Raw genomic sequence first — 20,386 nt, 5'->3', positions numbered from 1 at the left:
ATCTGCCATTTTGCTTTTTAGTCACCAGAGAGGTAGAACACATAAGAAATAAGGGTATCAATGGCCAGAACAAATCTATCATCTTTTCAGAATGTCTCTCTTTCTTATGTCTGGTGTTTATACCAAATACTGGATCTCTTGTATATAACCCAGAATACATAGAAGAAAATCTTACTTGCATCCATGGAATAGACATCCCTATGAAGGTAGGATTTTGAAGTTCATTTAACTCAGTGGTATGTTCCTAGAATTGTGTTTAAAAGTTCTTCTTTCACTTATTTTTAAAAGACCACCTAGGCCTCAACCTCATCCTACACAGACATACATGTGATGTGCAAATGGCTTTTCTTTTCAGCCACTTTGGACAAGTAATAAGTTGTAAGCAATTCTCATGCAATCTATAGAAATCATCCTTTTATATCCTTGATCTTGAATGGGAATGTCTGATCTTTGCATCAGTTATGGAGAAGAGTTTTGAAAGTGATTTTATTCATTGAGTCATGCAAAGTGATGAGATTGGTCACTCCAGTTGTTGGAAAAGAAAGATCTTTGATAGGCTAGCAACTCGTTGCATTGTAACGTAGACAGCGAAGGGTATGGTGTAAAATGAAGGGGAAGAGGGTAAAAGCAGATTTCTGTGAAAATTAAGGAGTATATTGTAGGTTCAGGTCCATCCAAGCAGGCTGGTTGGAGAGCTGTCCAAATCGTGCCTAACTTTTGTGATGTGTTCCTCGTGCTACTATAGATCAGCTCTTCCTGTAGGCTCTGGAGGCCATCAGCAGGTGAGGAAGGTTCACACTGCTACCCCGTCTAAGACGGTTCTCTAAACCCAGTCAATTCTTAGAGTAAATTTGGAAAGAGATGCGCTGGCTGGCCACAGTTAACCACCCTGCTCCCTTTCACTACAACCGACCTTAACCGTCCATGAAACAAAGGTGATAGAACTCATGAAATTGGCTAGGTGCCATTTACTTCCTTGTACCAAATACACAAGTAGAGACCAAGAGGGTGGTCTTGCCTTGACCAAGAGGTCCACCTTTCCAGATGATAAGGGACATGTTGAGTAAGGCTCGTTTATGTCCATTACAATGTGAGGGACTATGTGAGTATGAATGGAATCCAAACTGAGCACATCATGGGCCTCCCATAATAAACGAACCCAAGGGAGAAGACAAAATAACTAACTAGTTTGGACCAAAAAGTCTTCAATATTAGTTCACAGACAGCGGTGTACCCTGATACTTTCTTTAAATACATTTCCTGGTAAACTGGGAATAAAATAATTCTAGAAAGCATCTGTGCACCCCTGTATATAGATGCTTTGATGTAACAGCTCCACCTTCCAGATAATTTGGAAACAGACGCAATTAGAAACTAGACACCGTAAACTCAAAAAGAATAGCAAGCTGGCTGCGTCGAATGAATGTGACTGTAACATTACCTAACGGGGGAAAAGCTTAGTGAATGGAGTATGGAGGGATTGAAAGTCTTCTTCCAACCAGCCAGACTCTGGGTAATGAACGTTATCAACCTGTATCCGATGATAACCAGTCATTTTAGCTTGAAACCGTGGGAGAAGTGAACCTTTAGGAATATCAAGTGACCAAACAAGTATGTGCAGAAATTAACTTTTTTTATTATATATCATATAATGTAGTAGTAAAGTTTGTTTGAAGTGCATGAATAAAAAGTTAGTGAAATTACAGGAGGAACAATCTATAGAGCAATAATAGGTGCATTCCTTGTGCATCTGAAAGGAAAAGAAAAAGAGTTTTCACTCATTTTGGCCTAAAACTTAGTGTCAGGTTCCCAGGATTCTGACATCAGAACCCGGATAACGCTGATTAGAACCATAGGGGCTTTACAATAAAAGCTAAAATATTGACCATATGATGGCAAAAAGTCTTATTTTGCGGTTAACTGATTCTCTTCTAGCTACTCTCTGATGAAGTTGGTGGCGCTGTGGAGGAGGACCGCCGTCTCCTGGACGAGGACCGGGACCGCTCGGCGTTGTAGGTGACGTGCTTGTCGTAGCTCTCCATCTGAGCCTCGATGAAATCTCTCTGCTGTTGCCTGATGGTCTGGCTGATGAGCCCAGGGAGGGCATGGATGCTCCCAATCAGAGTCTCTAGCTTGGTCTCCACGGTAACGATCCTCTTCTCAAAATCTTCACTCCGTTCATTAAGGTCGGAAATCATGTCATACATGATGTTCTGGGTCTGCAAAAGAGGATGGGAGACAGAAAGCAAAAGCAAGAACTCGTGTTTCGGGACACTTGCCCTGGAAGCAAGCTCTGAACTCCCCAAGTCTGAGGGTTGGCTTCCTTTTGGTGGCATACAAAGAAATAGGGGCATCGGGTAACGGAACACTTGACTTTTCAAAGCAGATTCAGGACGTCGGTTCAATGCCAGGATTTAGAAATGTAAGATCTTTGGGGCCCCTGCGGGGCTCAGTCAGTTGAGCCTCCATCTCTTGGTTTTGGCTCAGTTTGTGATCTCAGGGTTTTGAGATCGAGCCCCGCCTTGGGCTCCACACTGGATGTGGAGCCTGCTTAAGATTCTCTCTCTCTCCCACTGACCCTCCCCCTCCTAAAAATATGTAAGGTCTTAGGCCTTAATCTGATCCAGTTGCAGAAAATGTCATACAGGTCCATTGGTGGTAATGCCCCATGATTTTTGGTGGTGTAGTGATTTAATATTTACGTGGATCTCTTAGTAGCAGCTACAAAAGTTAGCACATCACATTCGTTTTGCAACATGTAATATTTATCAGGGCAAGCGTAATTTTTATTTTTTATTTATTTTTATTTTTTATATTTTTAATATTTTTCATTTATTTAACAGACAGAGATCACAAGTAGGTGGAGAGGCAGGCAGAGAGAGAGGGGGAAGCAGTCTCCCTGCCGAGCAGAAAGCCCGATGTGGGGCTCGATCCCAGGACCCTGAGACCATGACCTGAGCCAAAGGCAGAGGCTTAACCCACTGAGCCACCCAGGCGCCCCGAGGGCAAGCGTAATTTTTAAAATGAAGCAGACCGAAAGAATACATAAGAGTATATCGCAGGTACTGGGATGTAGCAAAAATTGTAAAGGTGGGATACGAAGGAAGTTTAGGAGAAACTAATTTGGCCAAGTAATTTATAACTTCAAGCAAGAAAAAAATCTGAAAGATCTTGTGTGGTCCTAGGTTTCAAATTGCAGGTTCTCCATTGGGTCAAGTAGCCTTTTGAGAGGTGAAAAATTGGGAGTGATTACGTGACCAGTCTACCCTGTTGGCTACAGGTTTTTCAGAGCTGAGTGGTTTGAAAGAGGAAAATGTATTTTGAAATGGATTGTCTTGACGAGAGGCTATTCATAACTTGGACTCCTAGTTACGTTTCCGACGGGAACTGAGACCAGGAAGAAGAGAAGCGTGGGCACGTGAATCTCAGTCCATCACTGCTTTTCCCATGTTTCAAACCCTTTGTTAAAGCTGTCCATTCCTCTCTCTCATTTCCCTCTATTAAGTGTGCTCTTACTTGCTTAATAACCCCTTAATGATGATAAATGAACTGACCGACTAAGGGAGTTACTATTCAGGACAAAGGCATCTGGTTTGAGTTTGGTCATGGAGACAGAGCACATTAACTTAATCTTTTCAACATAGTCTTGAGACTATGGGAGCAATTCAGAAAATACTGAACCCTTATGGCACAGGAGATCTGTAGCCATGACAAGAAACATGGTACTCAAGAAATAATTTGAAATCTATAGCGGAGTATAGATCTATGAACGTCTTGCCTTCTAGACTCCTGGAGTGACATTAAGTGACATTATAAAGTACAGATTCATAATATTAAATTATATATAGTAAAATGTCATAGGTTATATTATTTCTAAGTGGTCTGTTTTATTTACCCAGTTTCTTTTATCATTTGGCCTTGGAGTGATGTAAGAGTCTGCCCCATCTTTGTTCAAGACATGTCCACCTGAGAGCTATGTGTGTAAACTGAGAACATTTTTGAGCCTCATGCATGCTCCCCACCTTCAGTACATGATATATCCTCCCCCAGGGGTAAGTCATTGAATACTTCGCTTATCTTCTATTTCTTGGTTTCGAAGAGTCAACTTTTACATATTTCTATAGTATGTGTTATCGATATACATTAACGCAAATATAACTTAGTTGTGCTATCTCATGAGGCTGGGACAAATAGATGTAATTTTCCTAGTGATACTGAGGCTTTCTAAAAGAGAACAGGATGTACGGGTTTGACTGAGTTGCCCCTTTATTTTTTTTAAGATTTATTTTGAGAGAGAGAAAGAGCATGCGTGGGGAGGGGAAGAGGGACAGAGAGAATCTCAGGCAGACTCCCCACTGAGCATAAAGCCCAATGCAGGGCTTGATCTCATGACCCTGAGATCATGACCTGAGCTGGAGTCAACAGTCTGATGCTTAACCAACTGAGCCACCCAGATGTCCCTAGAGACAGTTGCCCCTTTAAAAGCATTCTTGTTAAAAGGTTGAGAACTTCCACGTAATGGCTCCTTTGGAATCAGCTGAGGAAAATGGAAGGTTGTCATAGTCGGCAAATACTTACATTTGGACTGACTTGAGAGGAACAACCAAAAATCAACCAGATAAATCTTGTGAGTGTGACAGAAGAATCAAGGGATCATTAATGTACTTTTTTTTAAAAAGCATGGTGATTTTCTAAATAATGAGAAAAGAATCCTACATTTTAAACTGATTCCCCTTTTTTTTTGGGAAAGAGGATTTTCACATTACAATGTAATTTCTTGTATATATATATTTTACATTTCATCATCACAGTCTTCTGAGTGGGCTTAAAATAAATAAAATAATTTTACTGATGAGTCCTATGTAGCCCTGAACATCATGGTCAAACTCAGCATGTAGTTCTGTTCTCAAAGGGATGAAACGGAATGACAAATACGAAACCTAACAGTGTTGTCTCATATTCCACTTATATTTCTTACTGTATTTTCAAGCCCCTGTAAGTAGGAAGGCTTCTGGAATGGGGTCTGAATAATTTATGTAGGGAAAGAGCATATGAAGGAATAATTTTAGGAAAATTCTATTGAATTGGGTCACCATGTTTAGGGTGGTTTGTTGGGTTGATGCATTTAACAAGTTTGGGGAGTCCTCCTCCCAAAGCATGAGCAGTGACTATGCAGAGCTTTGTTCTGATGGATCTCATCGTGAGGGCTGAGACCCCAAGCTTACCTTGGCCAGGTCCACCAAAGTATTGGCTTGGTCATTCAATTTCCTCTGCTCCATTTTCACACTTCTTAATCTAAAAGACAGAATCTGAAGTCAGAAGGGCTCCTTCCTTTCTATTGCTCTCCTACACCTTCCAAAGAGCATGCATAAAATCGACAAGAGCAAAGAACTGCATGGATAATGCCTTGAATATTTGGGGTCAAGTCCAAACTGGTTATGTGTCTGGTACAATGAGAAGCATGCTTCCCCAACACCGCAAAAAAGGAAAGGAGAGAGAGAGAGAGAGAGAGTAAGAGATGAGGTGTCCTTAGGACAACTATTTACCAGGGAGTTAAAAGTTGAACGGAGAAAGGCTCATAAGGATTTAACCATATGAGAAAAGCCAAAACATTCCTTACAATCCCAGTATCGTTTCAAATAGACATAGGAAGAAATAGGCAAAGCGACGGGAATTTCATCGATGTTGGTGCAGTGAGTACCTTCCTATGCCTACATGACTAGATACGGGGCATAGCCCTGTTCAGTTGGAGATGGATTGGGTTAGGTATTTGAACCTGATGAAACACAGTGATAAGTGAGATTCTTATTGGCAAAAATAAAGCTTTAATTCAACCAGCAGCAAGATAACTCAAAACACATAATTCTCTTATTCTTCCTTGTGTTTTGCTTGACTTTTATCTTAAACTGCCATGAATTTGAAGGGAAGCCAGACCATTTCCTTGGGAGAATTTCCCTTAATTTTTTTCCTTGTCGATAAAAGTCAATGGACAATTAAAATGTCTGACAGATGGGACTACTACTTGTAAAGTTACTTTTAGATACTTTGAAATATCATTGCGTATATATGATTGACAGTCAAAAAACCACTTTAAAAAAAATCTTTCTGAATGACAGCTCTTACTATTATTCCTTAACTCGTTTACTATAAGATTTCAAAAAAAATTTATTCATTGCTTACTCTGTACCAAGAAATTAAGATTTTCCAACAAGAGAAAAGTGGTTTATTGTTCTTTAAGCCAATGATTCAGAGCCACGCTCCAGGAGAGGAACGCAAGTTTCTCTCGGCTCCTTAGTTTAAAAAAAAAAAAAAAAAAAAAAAAAAATTCCATGCTAACCTTATTGCCTTGATGACAGGTTGTTTGCAAAGTATAGTGTTGCTGTTGGAGAGAGTCATCTTGGTCATTTCCCAATTTAAATGAAAGGTAATTACAAAAAAGGGATAAAAAAAATTCACAGGGCAAGATTTTACTGCCAGGGAGATTTTTGCAACAAATGTTCATGATGCGAAGTGATTTTGTTTTGAAACTACGATATCCAATATGTCCCCAAATCTGCTCGACCGTGAAGATAGAGTTCCTTCTGCCAGTATGGGTTTAACCGACACCTGCCTAGAACATGATATTTAACCATCTACAACAGCTTAAGGTTGTAACTTGTCGTGGTGAGTCTGTGTTTCTCTATTAGAATGCTTGGAACTCAGTTCTCCTTTCTAGGCTCTTGGAGAGACAGAGTCTGTTTAAGTGTAAAAGAAATTTACAAATATGTATTTAAATGTAACACATCGTTGAGATAGGCTTCTCTGAGTAGTTACAAGGATTGCAGGTCTTGATGTCTGTCTTTTAAAAACAAGTCCCTTCCCTCCCCCTGCCAAAAAAAAAAACCCCACAAATACCAAAAAACCTTGGATCCTGTGTGGGGTCATTCTACAGAAATGTACTAGAGAGAACAAAGGGGCTGGGCATGGACTCATTCTCCCTGGCCCTAGTCTGAACTTCAACCTAACTGGGTTAGGTTAGGACAGTGGTTCTGAAATGCTGGATTTATACCAGCAGAGGTGCTCTAGATGGCTGAGTGACAAGCCAACAAGACCTTAAATACTAAACCAGATGGAGAGACAGTTCTTCTCTTTAATTCTCTTCCAATTCTTGATTATTACAGGAAAAATGTCTCAGGCTGGTCCTATCCTGTTTTTATCTCCCAACACCTGTTCGTCTCTCCTTTTTGAAAAAAGAAAGAGCAGGATTTCAGCTGAGAGCTTTCTGCAGACAACAGTCCGTGGCTAGAATTCAATGCCAGTGTTTCGACTGCTGGCTGATGCTGCCTTTACCTCTCTTTGCTGCGAACGGTTTTTTGGTTTGCTTTTGTTTAGTTTTGTTTTTGTTTTCTTAGCCCTTTTGTGATAAGGACTTACATCGAGCTTTGTTTTCAGATTTAAGTAATAGGAGAGGCGGCAGGTGAATGACTCGAGTTTGCAGAACCGGATCAGAAGCCTCCAGCAACTGGTGAGCTCGGGTGAGGTCCTGAGCTTGGCCGGTCCCACGGAAGGGCCAGAGTGCTGGTCCCTTCACTCAGTGGGTACTCTTGTCTTCCAAACAGCGAAGCCTTATTTGCTTCTCTTAAATTTCTATATTATGTTTCTGACAGTAGAATTTTGCCCATTTTCTTTTCTGCTAATCTGGAAGGCTGACACTGAGCAGCCCTATTTGAGTGGAATCCCCTGAGCTCCTTGCACTTAAGTCATCTCGTCTTGCTGCTCCTGAGACTGCCTGCACCATAGCACTGGCAGAAAAAAGCCTACTTCGAGCTGCAGCTGCCAGGATAAAAGGCAGGTAACATGCAGGTGTGTGTTTTACTTTTTTCTCCCCACCCCCCTACCCCCGAAAAGAAGAATAAGGAACATATGTTGACTTCTTCCTTGTGAACTTCACTTATCACAGGAAAAGATCATGATTTTGGATCACATTTCCATAGCAGCAATCAGACTACTGAAATTCACAAATAAAGGATCCGCTTGGGTGCATGCAGCCGGTAGAAAATTCTGCAAATGTTGAGGGGAGCGGCTCACACAACTTACTTCCGAGCTCTATTTTCATTTTGTTGAAATAAAAAGACAAAACAAAAGAAAAGAAACTGTAAAATATTCTGGAACAGAATAACACAGCGTGGTGTTCAGTTGTGCACAGGGGGCTCGATTCATTGGTGGAAAGATCCTGTTAAGGTTCTGCAGAATTTTGGCACAGTGATCACAGCAAAACACTGTCCAATTACATTAGCGTCCTTCCCCGCTGAGAGACTGCCCCACCCGAAACACAGCGCTTTCCCCAGAGCGAAGGTTCAGAAGGAAGAACCTCTAGCAGGTCATTATGGCCTCTTTGACAGACGATGTCCAAGTGAACTACAAGACCCATTTTGGCCTAATATGAATGTCCTAGGGACTGTAGTTTTAATAATGGAATTATAATGTAGTCGGTGGTTTTTGGAGGGGTTACATCTCCTCCAAGCTGGGGCTGTTCAGAAGCCTGGCTTTCTGAAATGTGGGCAATCCAAAAGCTCAGCATTAGAGAAATTCTGTTTACGGAATTTCTCAGCTCCGAGACCAGTTTGTGTTGCTTGCTGGGTCTGTAGTTGTGGTAGAAGAATGATAACACTTTAAAAAGAGTTAAAGCTGATACCAGAAAAAGTGCTCAAAGGTCTACAGGAACAGAATGCTTCCTGGCACTAAGTGAGGATCCCAAAAGATAGATCTGTTACTGGAAAGAGGACAGAGCCTGGAAAAGCAGGCATCTACCGGACACTACGGAGGCCATGTGTCAGGGAGAGACGCTGGGAAGAGGGGAGTCCAGAACGAGCTCCAGAAAAGCTCTCAGGACAAATCAGAGGATGGGAGAGGCCAGCAGAGCTCGAGCCAATGAATTTGTAAATCTGGGTCTGAATAGTGGGCAATGCGAGCCTTGCCTTGAAGAATCGAGCCCTGTGTGCTTTCCTGCATGACTTCACTCACTCACTTAAAATGAGAAACTAGGCAGGATTAGAATAATCTAGCCAAAACCCAGCCCATTTAAATGCTCAGTTGTACTTTTTTTTTTTTTAAACAAAGTATAAGTACCCTCCCGCCTCAAAGGAAATCAGATAACCCCAAGACTAAGTTATAAAACAATTCCGAACATTCGCATGGCTAGGAGCTTATCTACTTTAGAAGTACATTGTTGCTGGGTGAAGAAACAGAATGAGAAATGTCTGCGAGGAGCAGAAGAATCAGGAATGGCTTCCTCTGGTACTCTATCCCAGAGAGGGATTCTGGAAGACCCATGTAAGTTATACCTAAAAACCCTTAAGGGCAATCTAGCACCTTCTAGCAATCTAACAATTGCTTAGGGACAGTTTTTCAACTTTGCCTCTCCCAATATTTTTTTCTGACATGCTGTAAAAACTTTCAAACCTGTAGCAAAGTTGAAAAAACATTATGGTGACTACCCCAAAGTTGTCCTCCCTGCCGCCCCAACCCCCACCTCCTCACCCAGAGATTGCAGCACAAATGCATTTTGTGAAAAGATAGATAAAAATATACCCACCGTTCACACGTGGCTACAAAATTATTACAGAAACCATCAAAGCAGTTTTTCCAATAGTTTTGTTATATAAAAACCTATCAGTGGCATCCAAGGCCAATCACATTTCATTTTCTATTTAATAGGTACATTACACTGACAGGCTTAAAAATATGATCCCAGAGGAAATGGCATGTGTGGTTGCTGGACCCATAGACTGCCCACCCCCACCCACACAGCTAAGTTGTTGGTTTTTTTTTAATATACTTGAATAAAGGTTTGTATTGAAACATTAAAAGTGCCAAGAATGATTTCTCCACAGTATATGGTCTGTACCTTTTGGAGGAATATTGGGTGTCTGTGTGGTATGCTTGTGGGGGTATAGGAATGGTCACTCGACCAGGAGAGGGGTCCCAGGGGACCCTTGAGGAGGCGGCCTGTGCTCAGAGGTGAAGGCTCAGCGTCTCTCAGTGGACTTGCTCTCTTAGATCTAAACTTTAAGGAATCAAGATGTGGAGGCTCCTGGGGGGTAGTATTTGGTTGTAAAGGTAGCTGTGATCAGTAGGCAGATTCCTCTTGGGAGCCAGATCTGATCCTGTGTCCCTCTGTGTTTCCCTTTTACACATTCCCATACTTCGGACAGAGCATTATCTTAAAATTCTGGCCTTTTCTTACAATGGGATAAAAAGCATAGTTGGGGGCCCTGGTGATGCCCCAGAGCTAAAGGGGAAATGATGTCACTTTGGTGCTGATGGCAACAAGAATGTGATTAAAGCGTTCTAAGTGGCCATGAGGGCAAACGCACAGTTGGAAGGAGAGGTGAGAGAGTAGCCCTTGAATACGGAGTCATTTCCCCCAGAGACTCTCAGCATAATATATTACATGTGTACTATCTGAGGACAGACAACTAAAACTCCAGGTTCAGAGCTTTCTTGGTCTACCGCGCCCAGGCAGCTCCGAGGACACGCCTTGCCGTCTAATTAGAACACCTAACGGTGGCCCACCTTCCCATGATTCCCTTGGCGGGCTACATGAGGACAGCTACTTTCCTGACCCACCCGTGTGACGACGGATCTGCTCTTCCCCACACAGAAATGGCATGGAGCTAGGAGCAAGGCTGTGCGGCCTCGAGATGGATGCCCCCAGGAGTGTACTTACGGTAAGGATGCTGCCAACCTGGGGGAGAGAGAACTGGTGCTTTCAAGTCATTATTGAAACTCACTACACAGGCATTTATCCTTTAAAGGTCTAGGATGGTTATATATAGTGTTACAACAAAATGGTGCAAAGAATTTCAACAATTGGAACAATGGTGGTCTGGATAAAGTCAGAATAACAGTGAAAGGGTATAAGGTCTCCAGGCATTGTAACATCTATAATCAACATGGAGCATAGGGAAAATCCCCCAAGTCCTGAGTAAAGACTGATTAAAAAATGCAAGTATTAAATCAACCGTCTATACAATCTTCATAGAAACATGTTGGCCATGTGTTAAAAAAAAAATCCAGGTAGGTCATAAAATAGTAAATGTTTGCCAAGATTTTGCAGTAGATACAAACATCCTAGAGCAAACTAGAGGAATAATTAACTACACTAAGAAATATGATTGCAACTGAAAATACTGTTTCTAAAGAGAGAACCTGAGAAGACATTTTAGTTAATAGAGTAATTGACAATTCTCCCCATAACGAGTGATTTTTTTTTTAGTCCTAAAAAGAACTGACAGTCTTAGGATTTCATCTGTGGAATTACTAAAATGCCAAATAATGTCTCGTGGGCACAGACATGACAGTGTTTTCTTTTTCTCTTTTCTCACGAGAGAACAATGACCGAGTAGGAGAATTTAGACCCAGAGCTACACAAGCAGGAAGGCGACAGATGAGAAATGATACTTACTGGTGAATAGCTTGCAAGAATTTTCGTTGATGTTTTCTTACTTTTGCATGATCTATCTTTTTTACTAGCTTCGTATTTTTGTAAATTAGCCATGTTTCCCTGAGTACATTGGCAGCTGCGTTTTTCACCTGTTAAGAAAACAAACGAACACAACAGTTGATAAATTCCAGAGCAGAATCCTTTGCAAGGTGGCTGGGGGCAGGGGAGGGGGGGGGCGGGTCATATTCATCATCTGAATGATCATGGTAAGTTCTAGCTCTGTTGAATAACTGTTTCTCACAAAAAGAAAAGATGTATCTTGAATCTGTGCCTGTTAAAAAGTATGTGTCTGGGAACCCCTTTTAAAATGGAATATTAAGGGGGGCGCCTGGGTGGCTCAGTGGGTTAAAGCCTCTGCCTTCGGCTCAGGTCTCTTCTCAGCAGGGAGCCTGCTTCCCTTCCTCTCTCTGCCTGCCTCTCTGCCTAGTTGTGATCTCTCTCTGTCAAATAAATAAATAAAATATTAAAAAAAAATAAAATGGAATATTAGGGAAGTACTGATCTCTTTCTGGACTAAAGTCTACCCCTCAGGAACCTTTTTATTCAACTAGTTTTTTTTTTTTTTTTTTTTTTTTAAGAAATCAAGAGGTGCCTGTGACCTGTCTGACAACATGGGGTGGGGCAGGGGAAGGTGCTGATTTTCCCCACCCTGTCTTATAGTTGTTATCCCCATGTTCTTCCTTTCCCTGGAGGAAGGCAAAATGCCAGAAGGCCAAGGTGAATCTTGTCTCTTGAAAGCTTGTTTGGTATTTTTGACTGCAAAACAACAGGAAGGGCATGTTTCCACTGCTCACTGTCCAAGCGGTCCTATTCTTCTGCCTTCCTGGGGCGACTTAGCCTGTTAGCACATTTGAATGGACTGACCGAGAGCCTATGCTGCTGTGATTTTAGTTTGGTTAATTTAAGGACGCTGCATTTCAAATGGATGAGACATATCCTTATAAGATGAGACAGATAAGATGAGACATATCCTTGTAAAGGATGTAAGTGTTTCAGTAACACTGCCAAGACCTAGTGTGCAGATGGAAGGTATGAATACTTCGTGGTAATATTCAAGCCCTTGCTTTCTTGAGTAGTGTCTTCAACAATTCCTGGAACTTGATAAAGGCCCAGCCAAGGCCAAGTTTGGCCTCTCCCTTGCTCACAGTGCAGGGTACGAAGACCCAAAGCTTTCACTTAGGCTAATTATTAATGACTTACTCTAAGAAGTTGATCCATGAGGCGAAGTGGGAGAGACTCTTAACTCTAGGAAAGAGACTGCGGGTTGCTGGAGGGGAGGGGGCTAAGGGGATGGGGTCACTGGGGGATGGGCATTAAGGAGGGAACTTAATGTAATAAACACTGGGTGCTCTATGCAATTGTTCGATCACTAAATTCTACTTCTGAAACTAATACCACCCCCCAAAGTTGATCCATACAATTCTACTGAGTGATGGATAAAAGATGTTTCTAGGGGCACTGGGTAGAGGAAGACGACTCTGTGAGAAAGTCGAAGTGGTGGGGAAGACAGGGCAGAGAACTGGACTTGAGAAACGGTTCTAAGTTCTTGGGACTAACTAAGTCAGATCAAGGAGACTAGCTAAACCTCCCATGACTGACTTCAGTTTTCTCTTCCCTACATGAGAAAAGTAGAGCGAATTCTTACTAAAGTGCTTTTCAGGACTTAGTCTTCATTCAGGAAGAGTCTTAGAATTACATTACAACTACGATCACAGGGATCTATGTGTTTTTTTTTTTCTTTGTTTTTTTTTTTTTTTTTTTTTTTTTTCTATTTTTAGCCAAGAAAGCCCCAGGTTTGGTAGCTGGTGGTGAATCTCGGTCAGGCTGCCGTAAAGGTTTCTTTCTGAGTGAAACTGTATTGCGAGAACCCACGTTAAGAGAATGACTCGTTTCTTAGAACTGCTTTTAGCAGCAACTTGGGTTGGTGATGCTTGTCCTCTGGACTGTCCTCAGACTCTGTGCCGACAGCCTTCTTTTTGAAACCAGTGGAAACAGCATCGAAATACTGGGTGCTGAGCTCCAGCAGTGTGTCCAAGAAACATGACCGCCGTCCATGGTGAAGTTGAAAGGTGTTCTAGGTCAATTCTGGGCTCTTCGTTCTTACAGAAACAGATTTCTCTTTTTTACAGGGGTAGGAGTCACCTTTGGGAAGGATCTTCTATCTGGTCCTTATGTCCGTTTCAGCTGTAAGGAGCCTGCGTAAGTGGCCAAGGGTTGAGGACCTTGGGAAAGGGGTAGCAAGTTACTGGCTGTCACTGACTGGGGCCAGAATAGGCCCTTCCCCACCGGGAAACAGAAGGGCCAGTGAATGGCAGTCTCAGCTGTCAGAACGGCTTTAGCTGCCTGGAAGATGGTAAGGAAACCTGGTGGATGCCCCCTTCTTGATTTTATCACCTCAAGACACAGAGGAGGAAACTGGAAAACTGGAAACTGGAAAACTTGGTAAAAACAGATGGGACAGTGACACAGCGGTTGAACATAGGAATGTTTGCAGGAGAACGTTAACAACAGATTTTGCTTTGGGCTCCCATCCATAAACAGCAAAGGCCAAATTCCTCCAGTTCCTAAATCTTTACAAAGGCGGTGCGCTGCTTTCCCTCGAGGTATTTTAAATGATTTTTTGTTGTTGTTGTTCTCTTTGGGATGACAGGGGAATAGCTGACGGGAGTAGGGAACCTCAATTTCTGTGATCAATGTGCACAGGATTTGTGTGCACGAGACGCTCAGTGTGGTTGACAGGCTAAGAATGAAAATGATTCCTCATCTGAAAATGAAACTCTATAGAGCTGCTCTGAAAAACTGTGAGACAGAGGCATTAACACTGAAACGTTCCCCTTTCTAACTCCCAAATGGGTTTTGGAACACAAGAATAAAACTCTGAAGGCATCCCATTTAACTGGTACTTTTCAAGATGGCAGCCACAAGATGAACGTCCAAGAGTAGAACCATGCACTCTCTGCCTAGTGATCACATGTGTCTGGGATAAGTAGGTTTTTCCAGCCCCTTAAGGCTGAAAGGGATGGGGGACAGTGAGAAGACTGGTTACTAAGTACCTCAGTGTTCCACAGGTTTGAGCAATGGGGAATTGTTACTGGGCAGTGCTAGCCCACTGGAGAAGGGAAGTAGGTCTAAGCAGTCATGATGGTTTAGATGAAAGGGAAGGTGATTTACAGCACAAGTTTCTTTTGTTAATGAAGTTAAGAACCCTGCCATACAGTCTTCTCCCACTGTAACCCTGGCTTTCCCTCCTGTCCTTTGGGGGCATTTACAGACTCTCAGAGGGCAGGGGTCTTGGCACCCATCTTTGTGTCTCTCTAGTACAAATATCTGATAGCATGGTATACACTTGGCATCGTAAAAGTTTCTAATCATGAACCACAGATACATACTTACCAACCAAAGGACCCTTTGGATAAGAAGGGAATAGAGGTTACAGAAGAGACCTGAGATCTAACCACGTCTTCCCTAATTTCCATTTACTAATTCAACACATTTATTAAGTCTCTATCCCATGTTAGATACCATGATAGTTGCTATGGGGGATCATCGATGTGGCCCCATCAGTAGCTGGCATAACTCTAGTGCCAATTTATGGGCCAACACCACTGTGAAATAGAACTTCTTTCCTGTACATCAAAAGATAAGGACAGAAAAAAAAGGGAAACATGAACATTGGCTCTGCCTGACTCAGGCTCAATTCCAGTTAAAATCTTTTATCAGAAACATGTTGCCAGACATATTAATAATCAGGTATTTTGAGAAAACAGAGGCCCTAAAAGCAATAATTCTATTGAAGGTAATAGTACTTACCCAGATGCCTTAAAACCACCTTCCTTCACAGGTAGAAAGGATAGGAAATGTGGTTTTTGGTTTTTGTTTTGTTTTTTGTTTTTTGTTTTTTTTTCAGTGTTCAGTGATTCATTAGTTAAGGATAACACCCAGCGCTCATCACAGCATGTGCCCTCCTACCCTCCTACATACCATCGCCCTGTTACCCCCCTCCCCCACCCTCCTCCCCTTTGAAACCTCCAGATTGTTTCTCAGGGTCCACAGTCTCTCAAGGTTCAGAATATGAAATGTTCTATTGCTGACTTATGGTAATAATTAAAAAAAAATTAAAGCCCCAGGTAGCAAGGTGAATAATATTTCAAAGTGTAACAATATGTACTAAACCACAAAAGCCCTTAAAGCTGATAGACTTTGAGCTGAAACTCTGCTTTGCTCAAACCTAGATAGAGACACGTTATTAGAGCACTGTCTTAAAGGGTGCTTTGTTTCTAGTTCTCCTTTGCTTGGCACTATTATGATTCTTAAGAAATCTCCTTTTTTATGTCCTTTTCGTCTTGCCCCTCTTTTCAGAGACTTAATTCAGGGCAATGCTTCCCCCTCTTCGTGAATTTAAGAGGAAAGAGCATAACCTTTGCCAGAAGAAGCAAGATCGAGATCCCTGCCTCTCATTGTCCTAACTACGGTAAAATGTTGCCTTGTATGCTGTGGGCGATGCCTCTGGGATGCCCAGGACAAACACAGACAAGACTTCTAAGCCTGAACACCACACCACGTGCTGCCCAGTTCCCCTTGGGAGCAGGTACGTGGGGCTGGGTGAATTCTGGGGCTTTGGAACAGGGTAAGGCCAAGTGATCCATTCATTGCATGTTTTCACCCCCTAGGCTGATGTCACCAAGCCCAATGTGAAGTCTCCATGGACTGAATCCTCCAGAATTTCTGTTCACTTGCTAAGAGGCACGTAGGAAACCAAATTACATAACTGCATAATGGTGTTCTTATTATGGATCTTATTGAGAATTCTTAACAGGATTGGAAACACCCACAGTGGACATTAATATGCATAATTATCTTCTGTGGTACATCTAGCTACTTTAAAAAAATTACGTCTGGGCTCCCAGAATTGCTTGTTTTCAAGTTTCCTTCCAAAATGGAAGTATGCAGAGGGCCAAACCCCAAGATTTCTTCTTGGTTCAGACGTGAATGAAGAGCAGTAACATTTCCAGAAAGATAAGAGTGTGGTAAACCTGCTGCCTCTGTCAGGTGATAAACAGTAAATCTAAAAAATGGTGGTTCCTGTCTTCCTAAGCCCCAGGACGAGCTATCGCTATTAGGCTTTCATTTTGAAGTCATTAGATTATTCTGCGCCCATGGGTCTGCTCTGCCATGTTGGAATTACAGCGTGGCGTGTAAACTTTTAGAATTACGTGGGACGATCTCCCCCGATATACACTGAGCCATGAATGGTGTGCTCCACTTTCAAACATAGTATTTTATGTGGCTAAGGTTGTCCCTCAGAGAAACAGTTTCTATATGCAGTTGTTCCTCTGGAAACGGGCACGGAAAATAATTTTTCATGGAGATTGTTCAATGCGGTTAAGAGACACAATGGGAGGCTTGGAAAGTTACATTTCTTCCCGGAAGGAATAATCAACTGTTTGACATTCATACTCATGCTTTTTTGACAAGCCTATTCCAATTTCAGAATGTCTGTAATCATTCTTGGTGACCACCAGGAAAAAAGATTTCTTCTGTGCAGTGTTTTTGGGGGATAGCTGCAGTTTTCTCTAGCCATAAGTGGCACCCTTGAACTTGGATCTTGAACCTTCCTCTTGGTAACTCTGCATGGCTGTTAGGTCCTTGTTTACTCTTGGTTGTGTTCCAGAAGTTATTCCTAATCTTTCAGATCTTTGAACTCTTTTTTTAAATTGTAGTTGACATACTGTGTTCCGTTAGTTGGGTGTGGACAATGTGGTGACTTGACAGTTGTGTTACCAAATGCTCGGCATTTGTGCCCTTACCATCTTCATGTCACTGTGCAAAGGTGTCACAAGGATATTGTCTGTGTTCCTGATGCCATACGTGACTTACTCATTTTGTAACTGGAAGTTTGTACCTCTTAATTCTCTTCAACTACCTTGCCCTTCTCCAAACCCTACTCTCCTCTGGCAACTCTCAGTCGGCTCTGGGTATTTAAAAGCCTAGTTTTGTTTTGTTTTGTTTTTGTTTGTTTGTTTTTGGGTCTGTGTCTCTTTTTAACTCTGTTTTTTCATTTGTTTCTTAACTTCCACCTATGAAGGAAATCATATGGTACCTTGTGTTTGTCTGACTCATATCACTTAGAATGATACTCTCTAGTTCCATCCGTGTTATTGCAAACTGCAACCATTTCATTCTTTGTTATAGCTAAGTAATGTTACACTGTGTATGTGTGTTTCATATCTTCTGTATCCATTCATTTGTTGATTGAAACTTACATGGCTTCCATAGCTTAGCTATTTTTAAAAATGCAATAAATATAGGGGTACATATATCTTTTCTAATTAGTGTTTTCGTTTTCTGTACCTAGAACTGAAAGAAATGTGTTGTATAGTACTTATCATTTTATTTCTTTTAGGCATCCCTGTGTCATTTTCCATAGTGGCTGTACCAGTTTGCATTCCCACCAACAGTCCATGAGTGTCCCCTTACTTTTACATCTTCATCAACACTTGTTATCTCTTGTCTTTTTGATACTAACCATATGGATTTCGATTTTCCCGATGGTGAGCATCTTTCCATGTGCCTGTTGGCCATCTGTGTGTCTTCTGTGGAGAATTTCTGTTCAGGCCCTCTAACCAGTTTTTAATTGGATTATTTGGATTTTTTGGTATTGAGTTATATTAGTTCCTTATATATTTTGAATTATTAACCCCCTATTTGTGCATCACTTGTAAATATATTCTCCCATTCAGTAACAGATGGCCTTTTTATTTTGTTGGTGGATGATCCTTTTAATGTATTGTTGAATGTGGTTTACTCATATTTTGCTGAGGATTTTGATATCAATGTTCATCAGAAATATTGGTCTGTAGTCTTCTATTTTTTTTTTTTTTTTGTAGGGCCTTCATTTGGTTTTGGAATCAGGGTGGTGCTGACCTCCTAGAATGAATCTGGGAGCATTCCTTCCTCTTCTTTATGGAATGGTATGAGAAGGGTAAGTGTTAACTCTTCTTTTAATGTTTGGTAGAGTTTACCCATGAAGCTGCTATTTGCTCTTAGACACATGTTGGGAGTTTATATTATTATGGGTTCTGTATTATTACTAGTAGTTGATGTGTTCAAGGTTCCTACTTTCTGATTCAGTCTTCGAAGACTGTAGGTTTCTAGGAATTTATCCATTTCTTCTATGTGGTCCAATTTGTTGGTGTATATTTTTTTGCAGTAGTCTCTCATAATCCTTTGTATTTTTGGCATGTCGGTTGTTTCTTCTCCTCTTTCATTTCTGATTTATATATCTGAGTCCTTCTCTTTTTTTGTTTGAGGAGTCTGGTTAAGAATTTATCGATTTCCCTTATCTTTTCAGTGAACCAGCTCTTAGTGTCATTGGTCCTTTCCACTGTTTTCTTGTCTCTGATTTTTAGTATTTCTTTCCCTCTACTAACTTGGGCATTATTTGTTTTTTGTTGTTGTTGTTGTTTTTTATTTTGTTTTGTTTTAGTTTCTTTAAATGTAAGGTTAGATTATTTGGGATTTTTCTTGCTTCTTGAGGTAGGCCTGTCCTGCTATAAATTTCTCTCTAATAACTGCTTCCAGGACATCTCAAAGATTCTGGACTGTTGTGTTTTAATTTTCATTTGTCTATAGGTTTTTTTTTTTAGTTTCTTCTTAGATTTCTTTCTAGACCCATTGGTTATTTGGTAGCATGTTGTATAACCTCCGTGGTTTGCTTTTTCCTGTTTTTTCTTGTAATTGTTTTCTAGTTTCAGAGCATTATGTTTGGAAATGATACTCGATATGAGTTCAATCTTCTTAAACTTATTGAGACTTGTTCTTTGGCCTAATATGTGATCTGTCCTGGAGCATGTCCCAAGTGCACATGAAAATAATGGGTATTCTGCTGTTTGGGGGTGGAATATGCTTTATATATCTGTTAGGTCCACCTGGTCTAATGTGTGTTCAAAGCCACTCTTTCCTGGTTGATTCTGTCTGGATAATCTATCCATTGTTGCAAGTGGGGGTATTAAAGCCCCCTACCATTATTGTATTACTGTCAACTTCTCCCTTATGTCTATTAATATTTGCCTACGTATTTAGGTCCTCACATACTGGGTATATAGATATTTAGAATTATATCCTTTTGTTGCACTGTTCCCCTTATCAGTATGTAATTCCCTTCTTTTTTCTTGGTTCAAAGTCTATTCTGTCAGATGTTAAGTATTGCTACCCCAGATTTTTAGCCTTTCCATTTGCATGAAATGTCTTTTTCCGTCCCTGCACTTTCAGTCTGTATGTGTCTCTATGTCGAAAGCAAGTCTCTTGTAGGGACCATATATAGCTGGGTCCTATTTTTCTATCCATTCCGTCATCCTGTGACTTTTGGTTGGATCACTTAGTCCATTTACACTTAAATTGTCGATAGGCATATACTTATTGCCATTTTGATGTTTCCCTATTGCTTTTGGAGTTCTGTTCTTCTTTTCTTGCTCTCTTCTGATTTGATAGCTTTTCATAGCTTTATGTTAGGATTCTTTTTATTTTGTGTGCACCTATTACAGGTCTTTGGCTTGTGGTTACAATGAGGTGCATATGTAACATCCAGTGTGTATGATAGTCGATAGTAAGTTGATGGTCGCTTAAGTTCAAAAGCATTCTAAAAGCACTGCCTTTCTAGGGGTGCCTGGATGGCTCAGTCTGTTAAGCATCTGACTCCTGATTTCAGCTCAGGTCAGGATCTCGGGGTTGTGAGATTGAGCACTATATCAGGCTCTGTGCTGGGTATGGAGCCTGCTTGAGATTCTCTTTCTCCTCTTCTATCTCCTCCTCTATCTCCAATCAAACAACCAATCAGTCAACAAAAGCATTATATTTCTATTCTGTCGCTCATATTTTACATAACATATTTTACATATTTTT

General features: G+C 41.2%; 1 protein-coding gene across 2 annotated transcripts in view; it reads right to left on the bottom strand.

Moving 5' to 3' along the window:
• Positions 1–1,616: 1,616 nt before the first annotated feature.
• KCNN2 (potassium calcium-activated channel subfamily N member 2) overlaps positions 1,617–20,386 on the bottom strand; it is a 399,816-nt gene continuing 381,046 nt past the window's right edge. The window contains exons 9-12 of one of the 2 annotated variants that reach the window (XM_032842238.1): positions 11,447–11,574; positions 8,077–8,085; positions 5,226–5,295; positions 1,617–2,219 (exon numbers count right to left, since the gene is read on the bottom strand). In XM_032842238.1, coding sequence (XP_032698129.1) covers positions 1,932–2,219; positions 5,226–5,295; positions 8,077–8,085; positions 11,447–11,574 — 495 coding nt within the window. In that variant the 3' untranslated portion in view covers positions 1,617–1,931. The remainder of the gene's footprint in view (positions 2,220–5,225; positions 5,296–8,076; positions 8,086–11,446; positions 11,575–20,386) is intronic. The other variant, XM_032842239.1, reaches the window with a different exon arrangement.

The sequence above is a fragment of the Lontra canadensis genome, unplaced genomic scaffold (genome assembly GCF_010015895.1).
Source record: "Lontra canadensis isolate GAN:19392208 unplaced genomic scaffold, GSC_riverotter_1.0 scaffold126, whole genome shotgun sequence".
NCBI classification, from domain to species: Eukaryota; Metazoa; Chordata; class Mammalia; order Carnivora; family Mustelidae; genus Lontra; species Lontra canadensis.
This window is presented reverse-complemented; position numbering and strand designations above follow the sequence as displayed.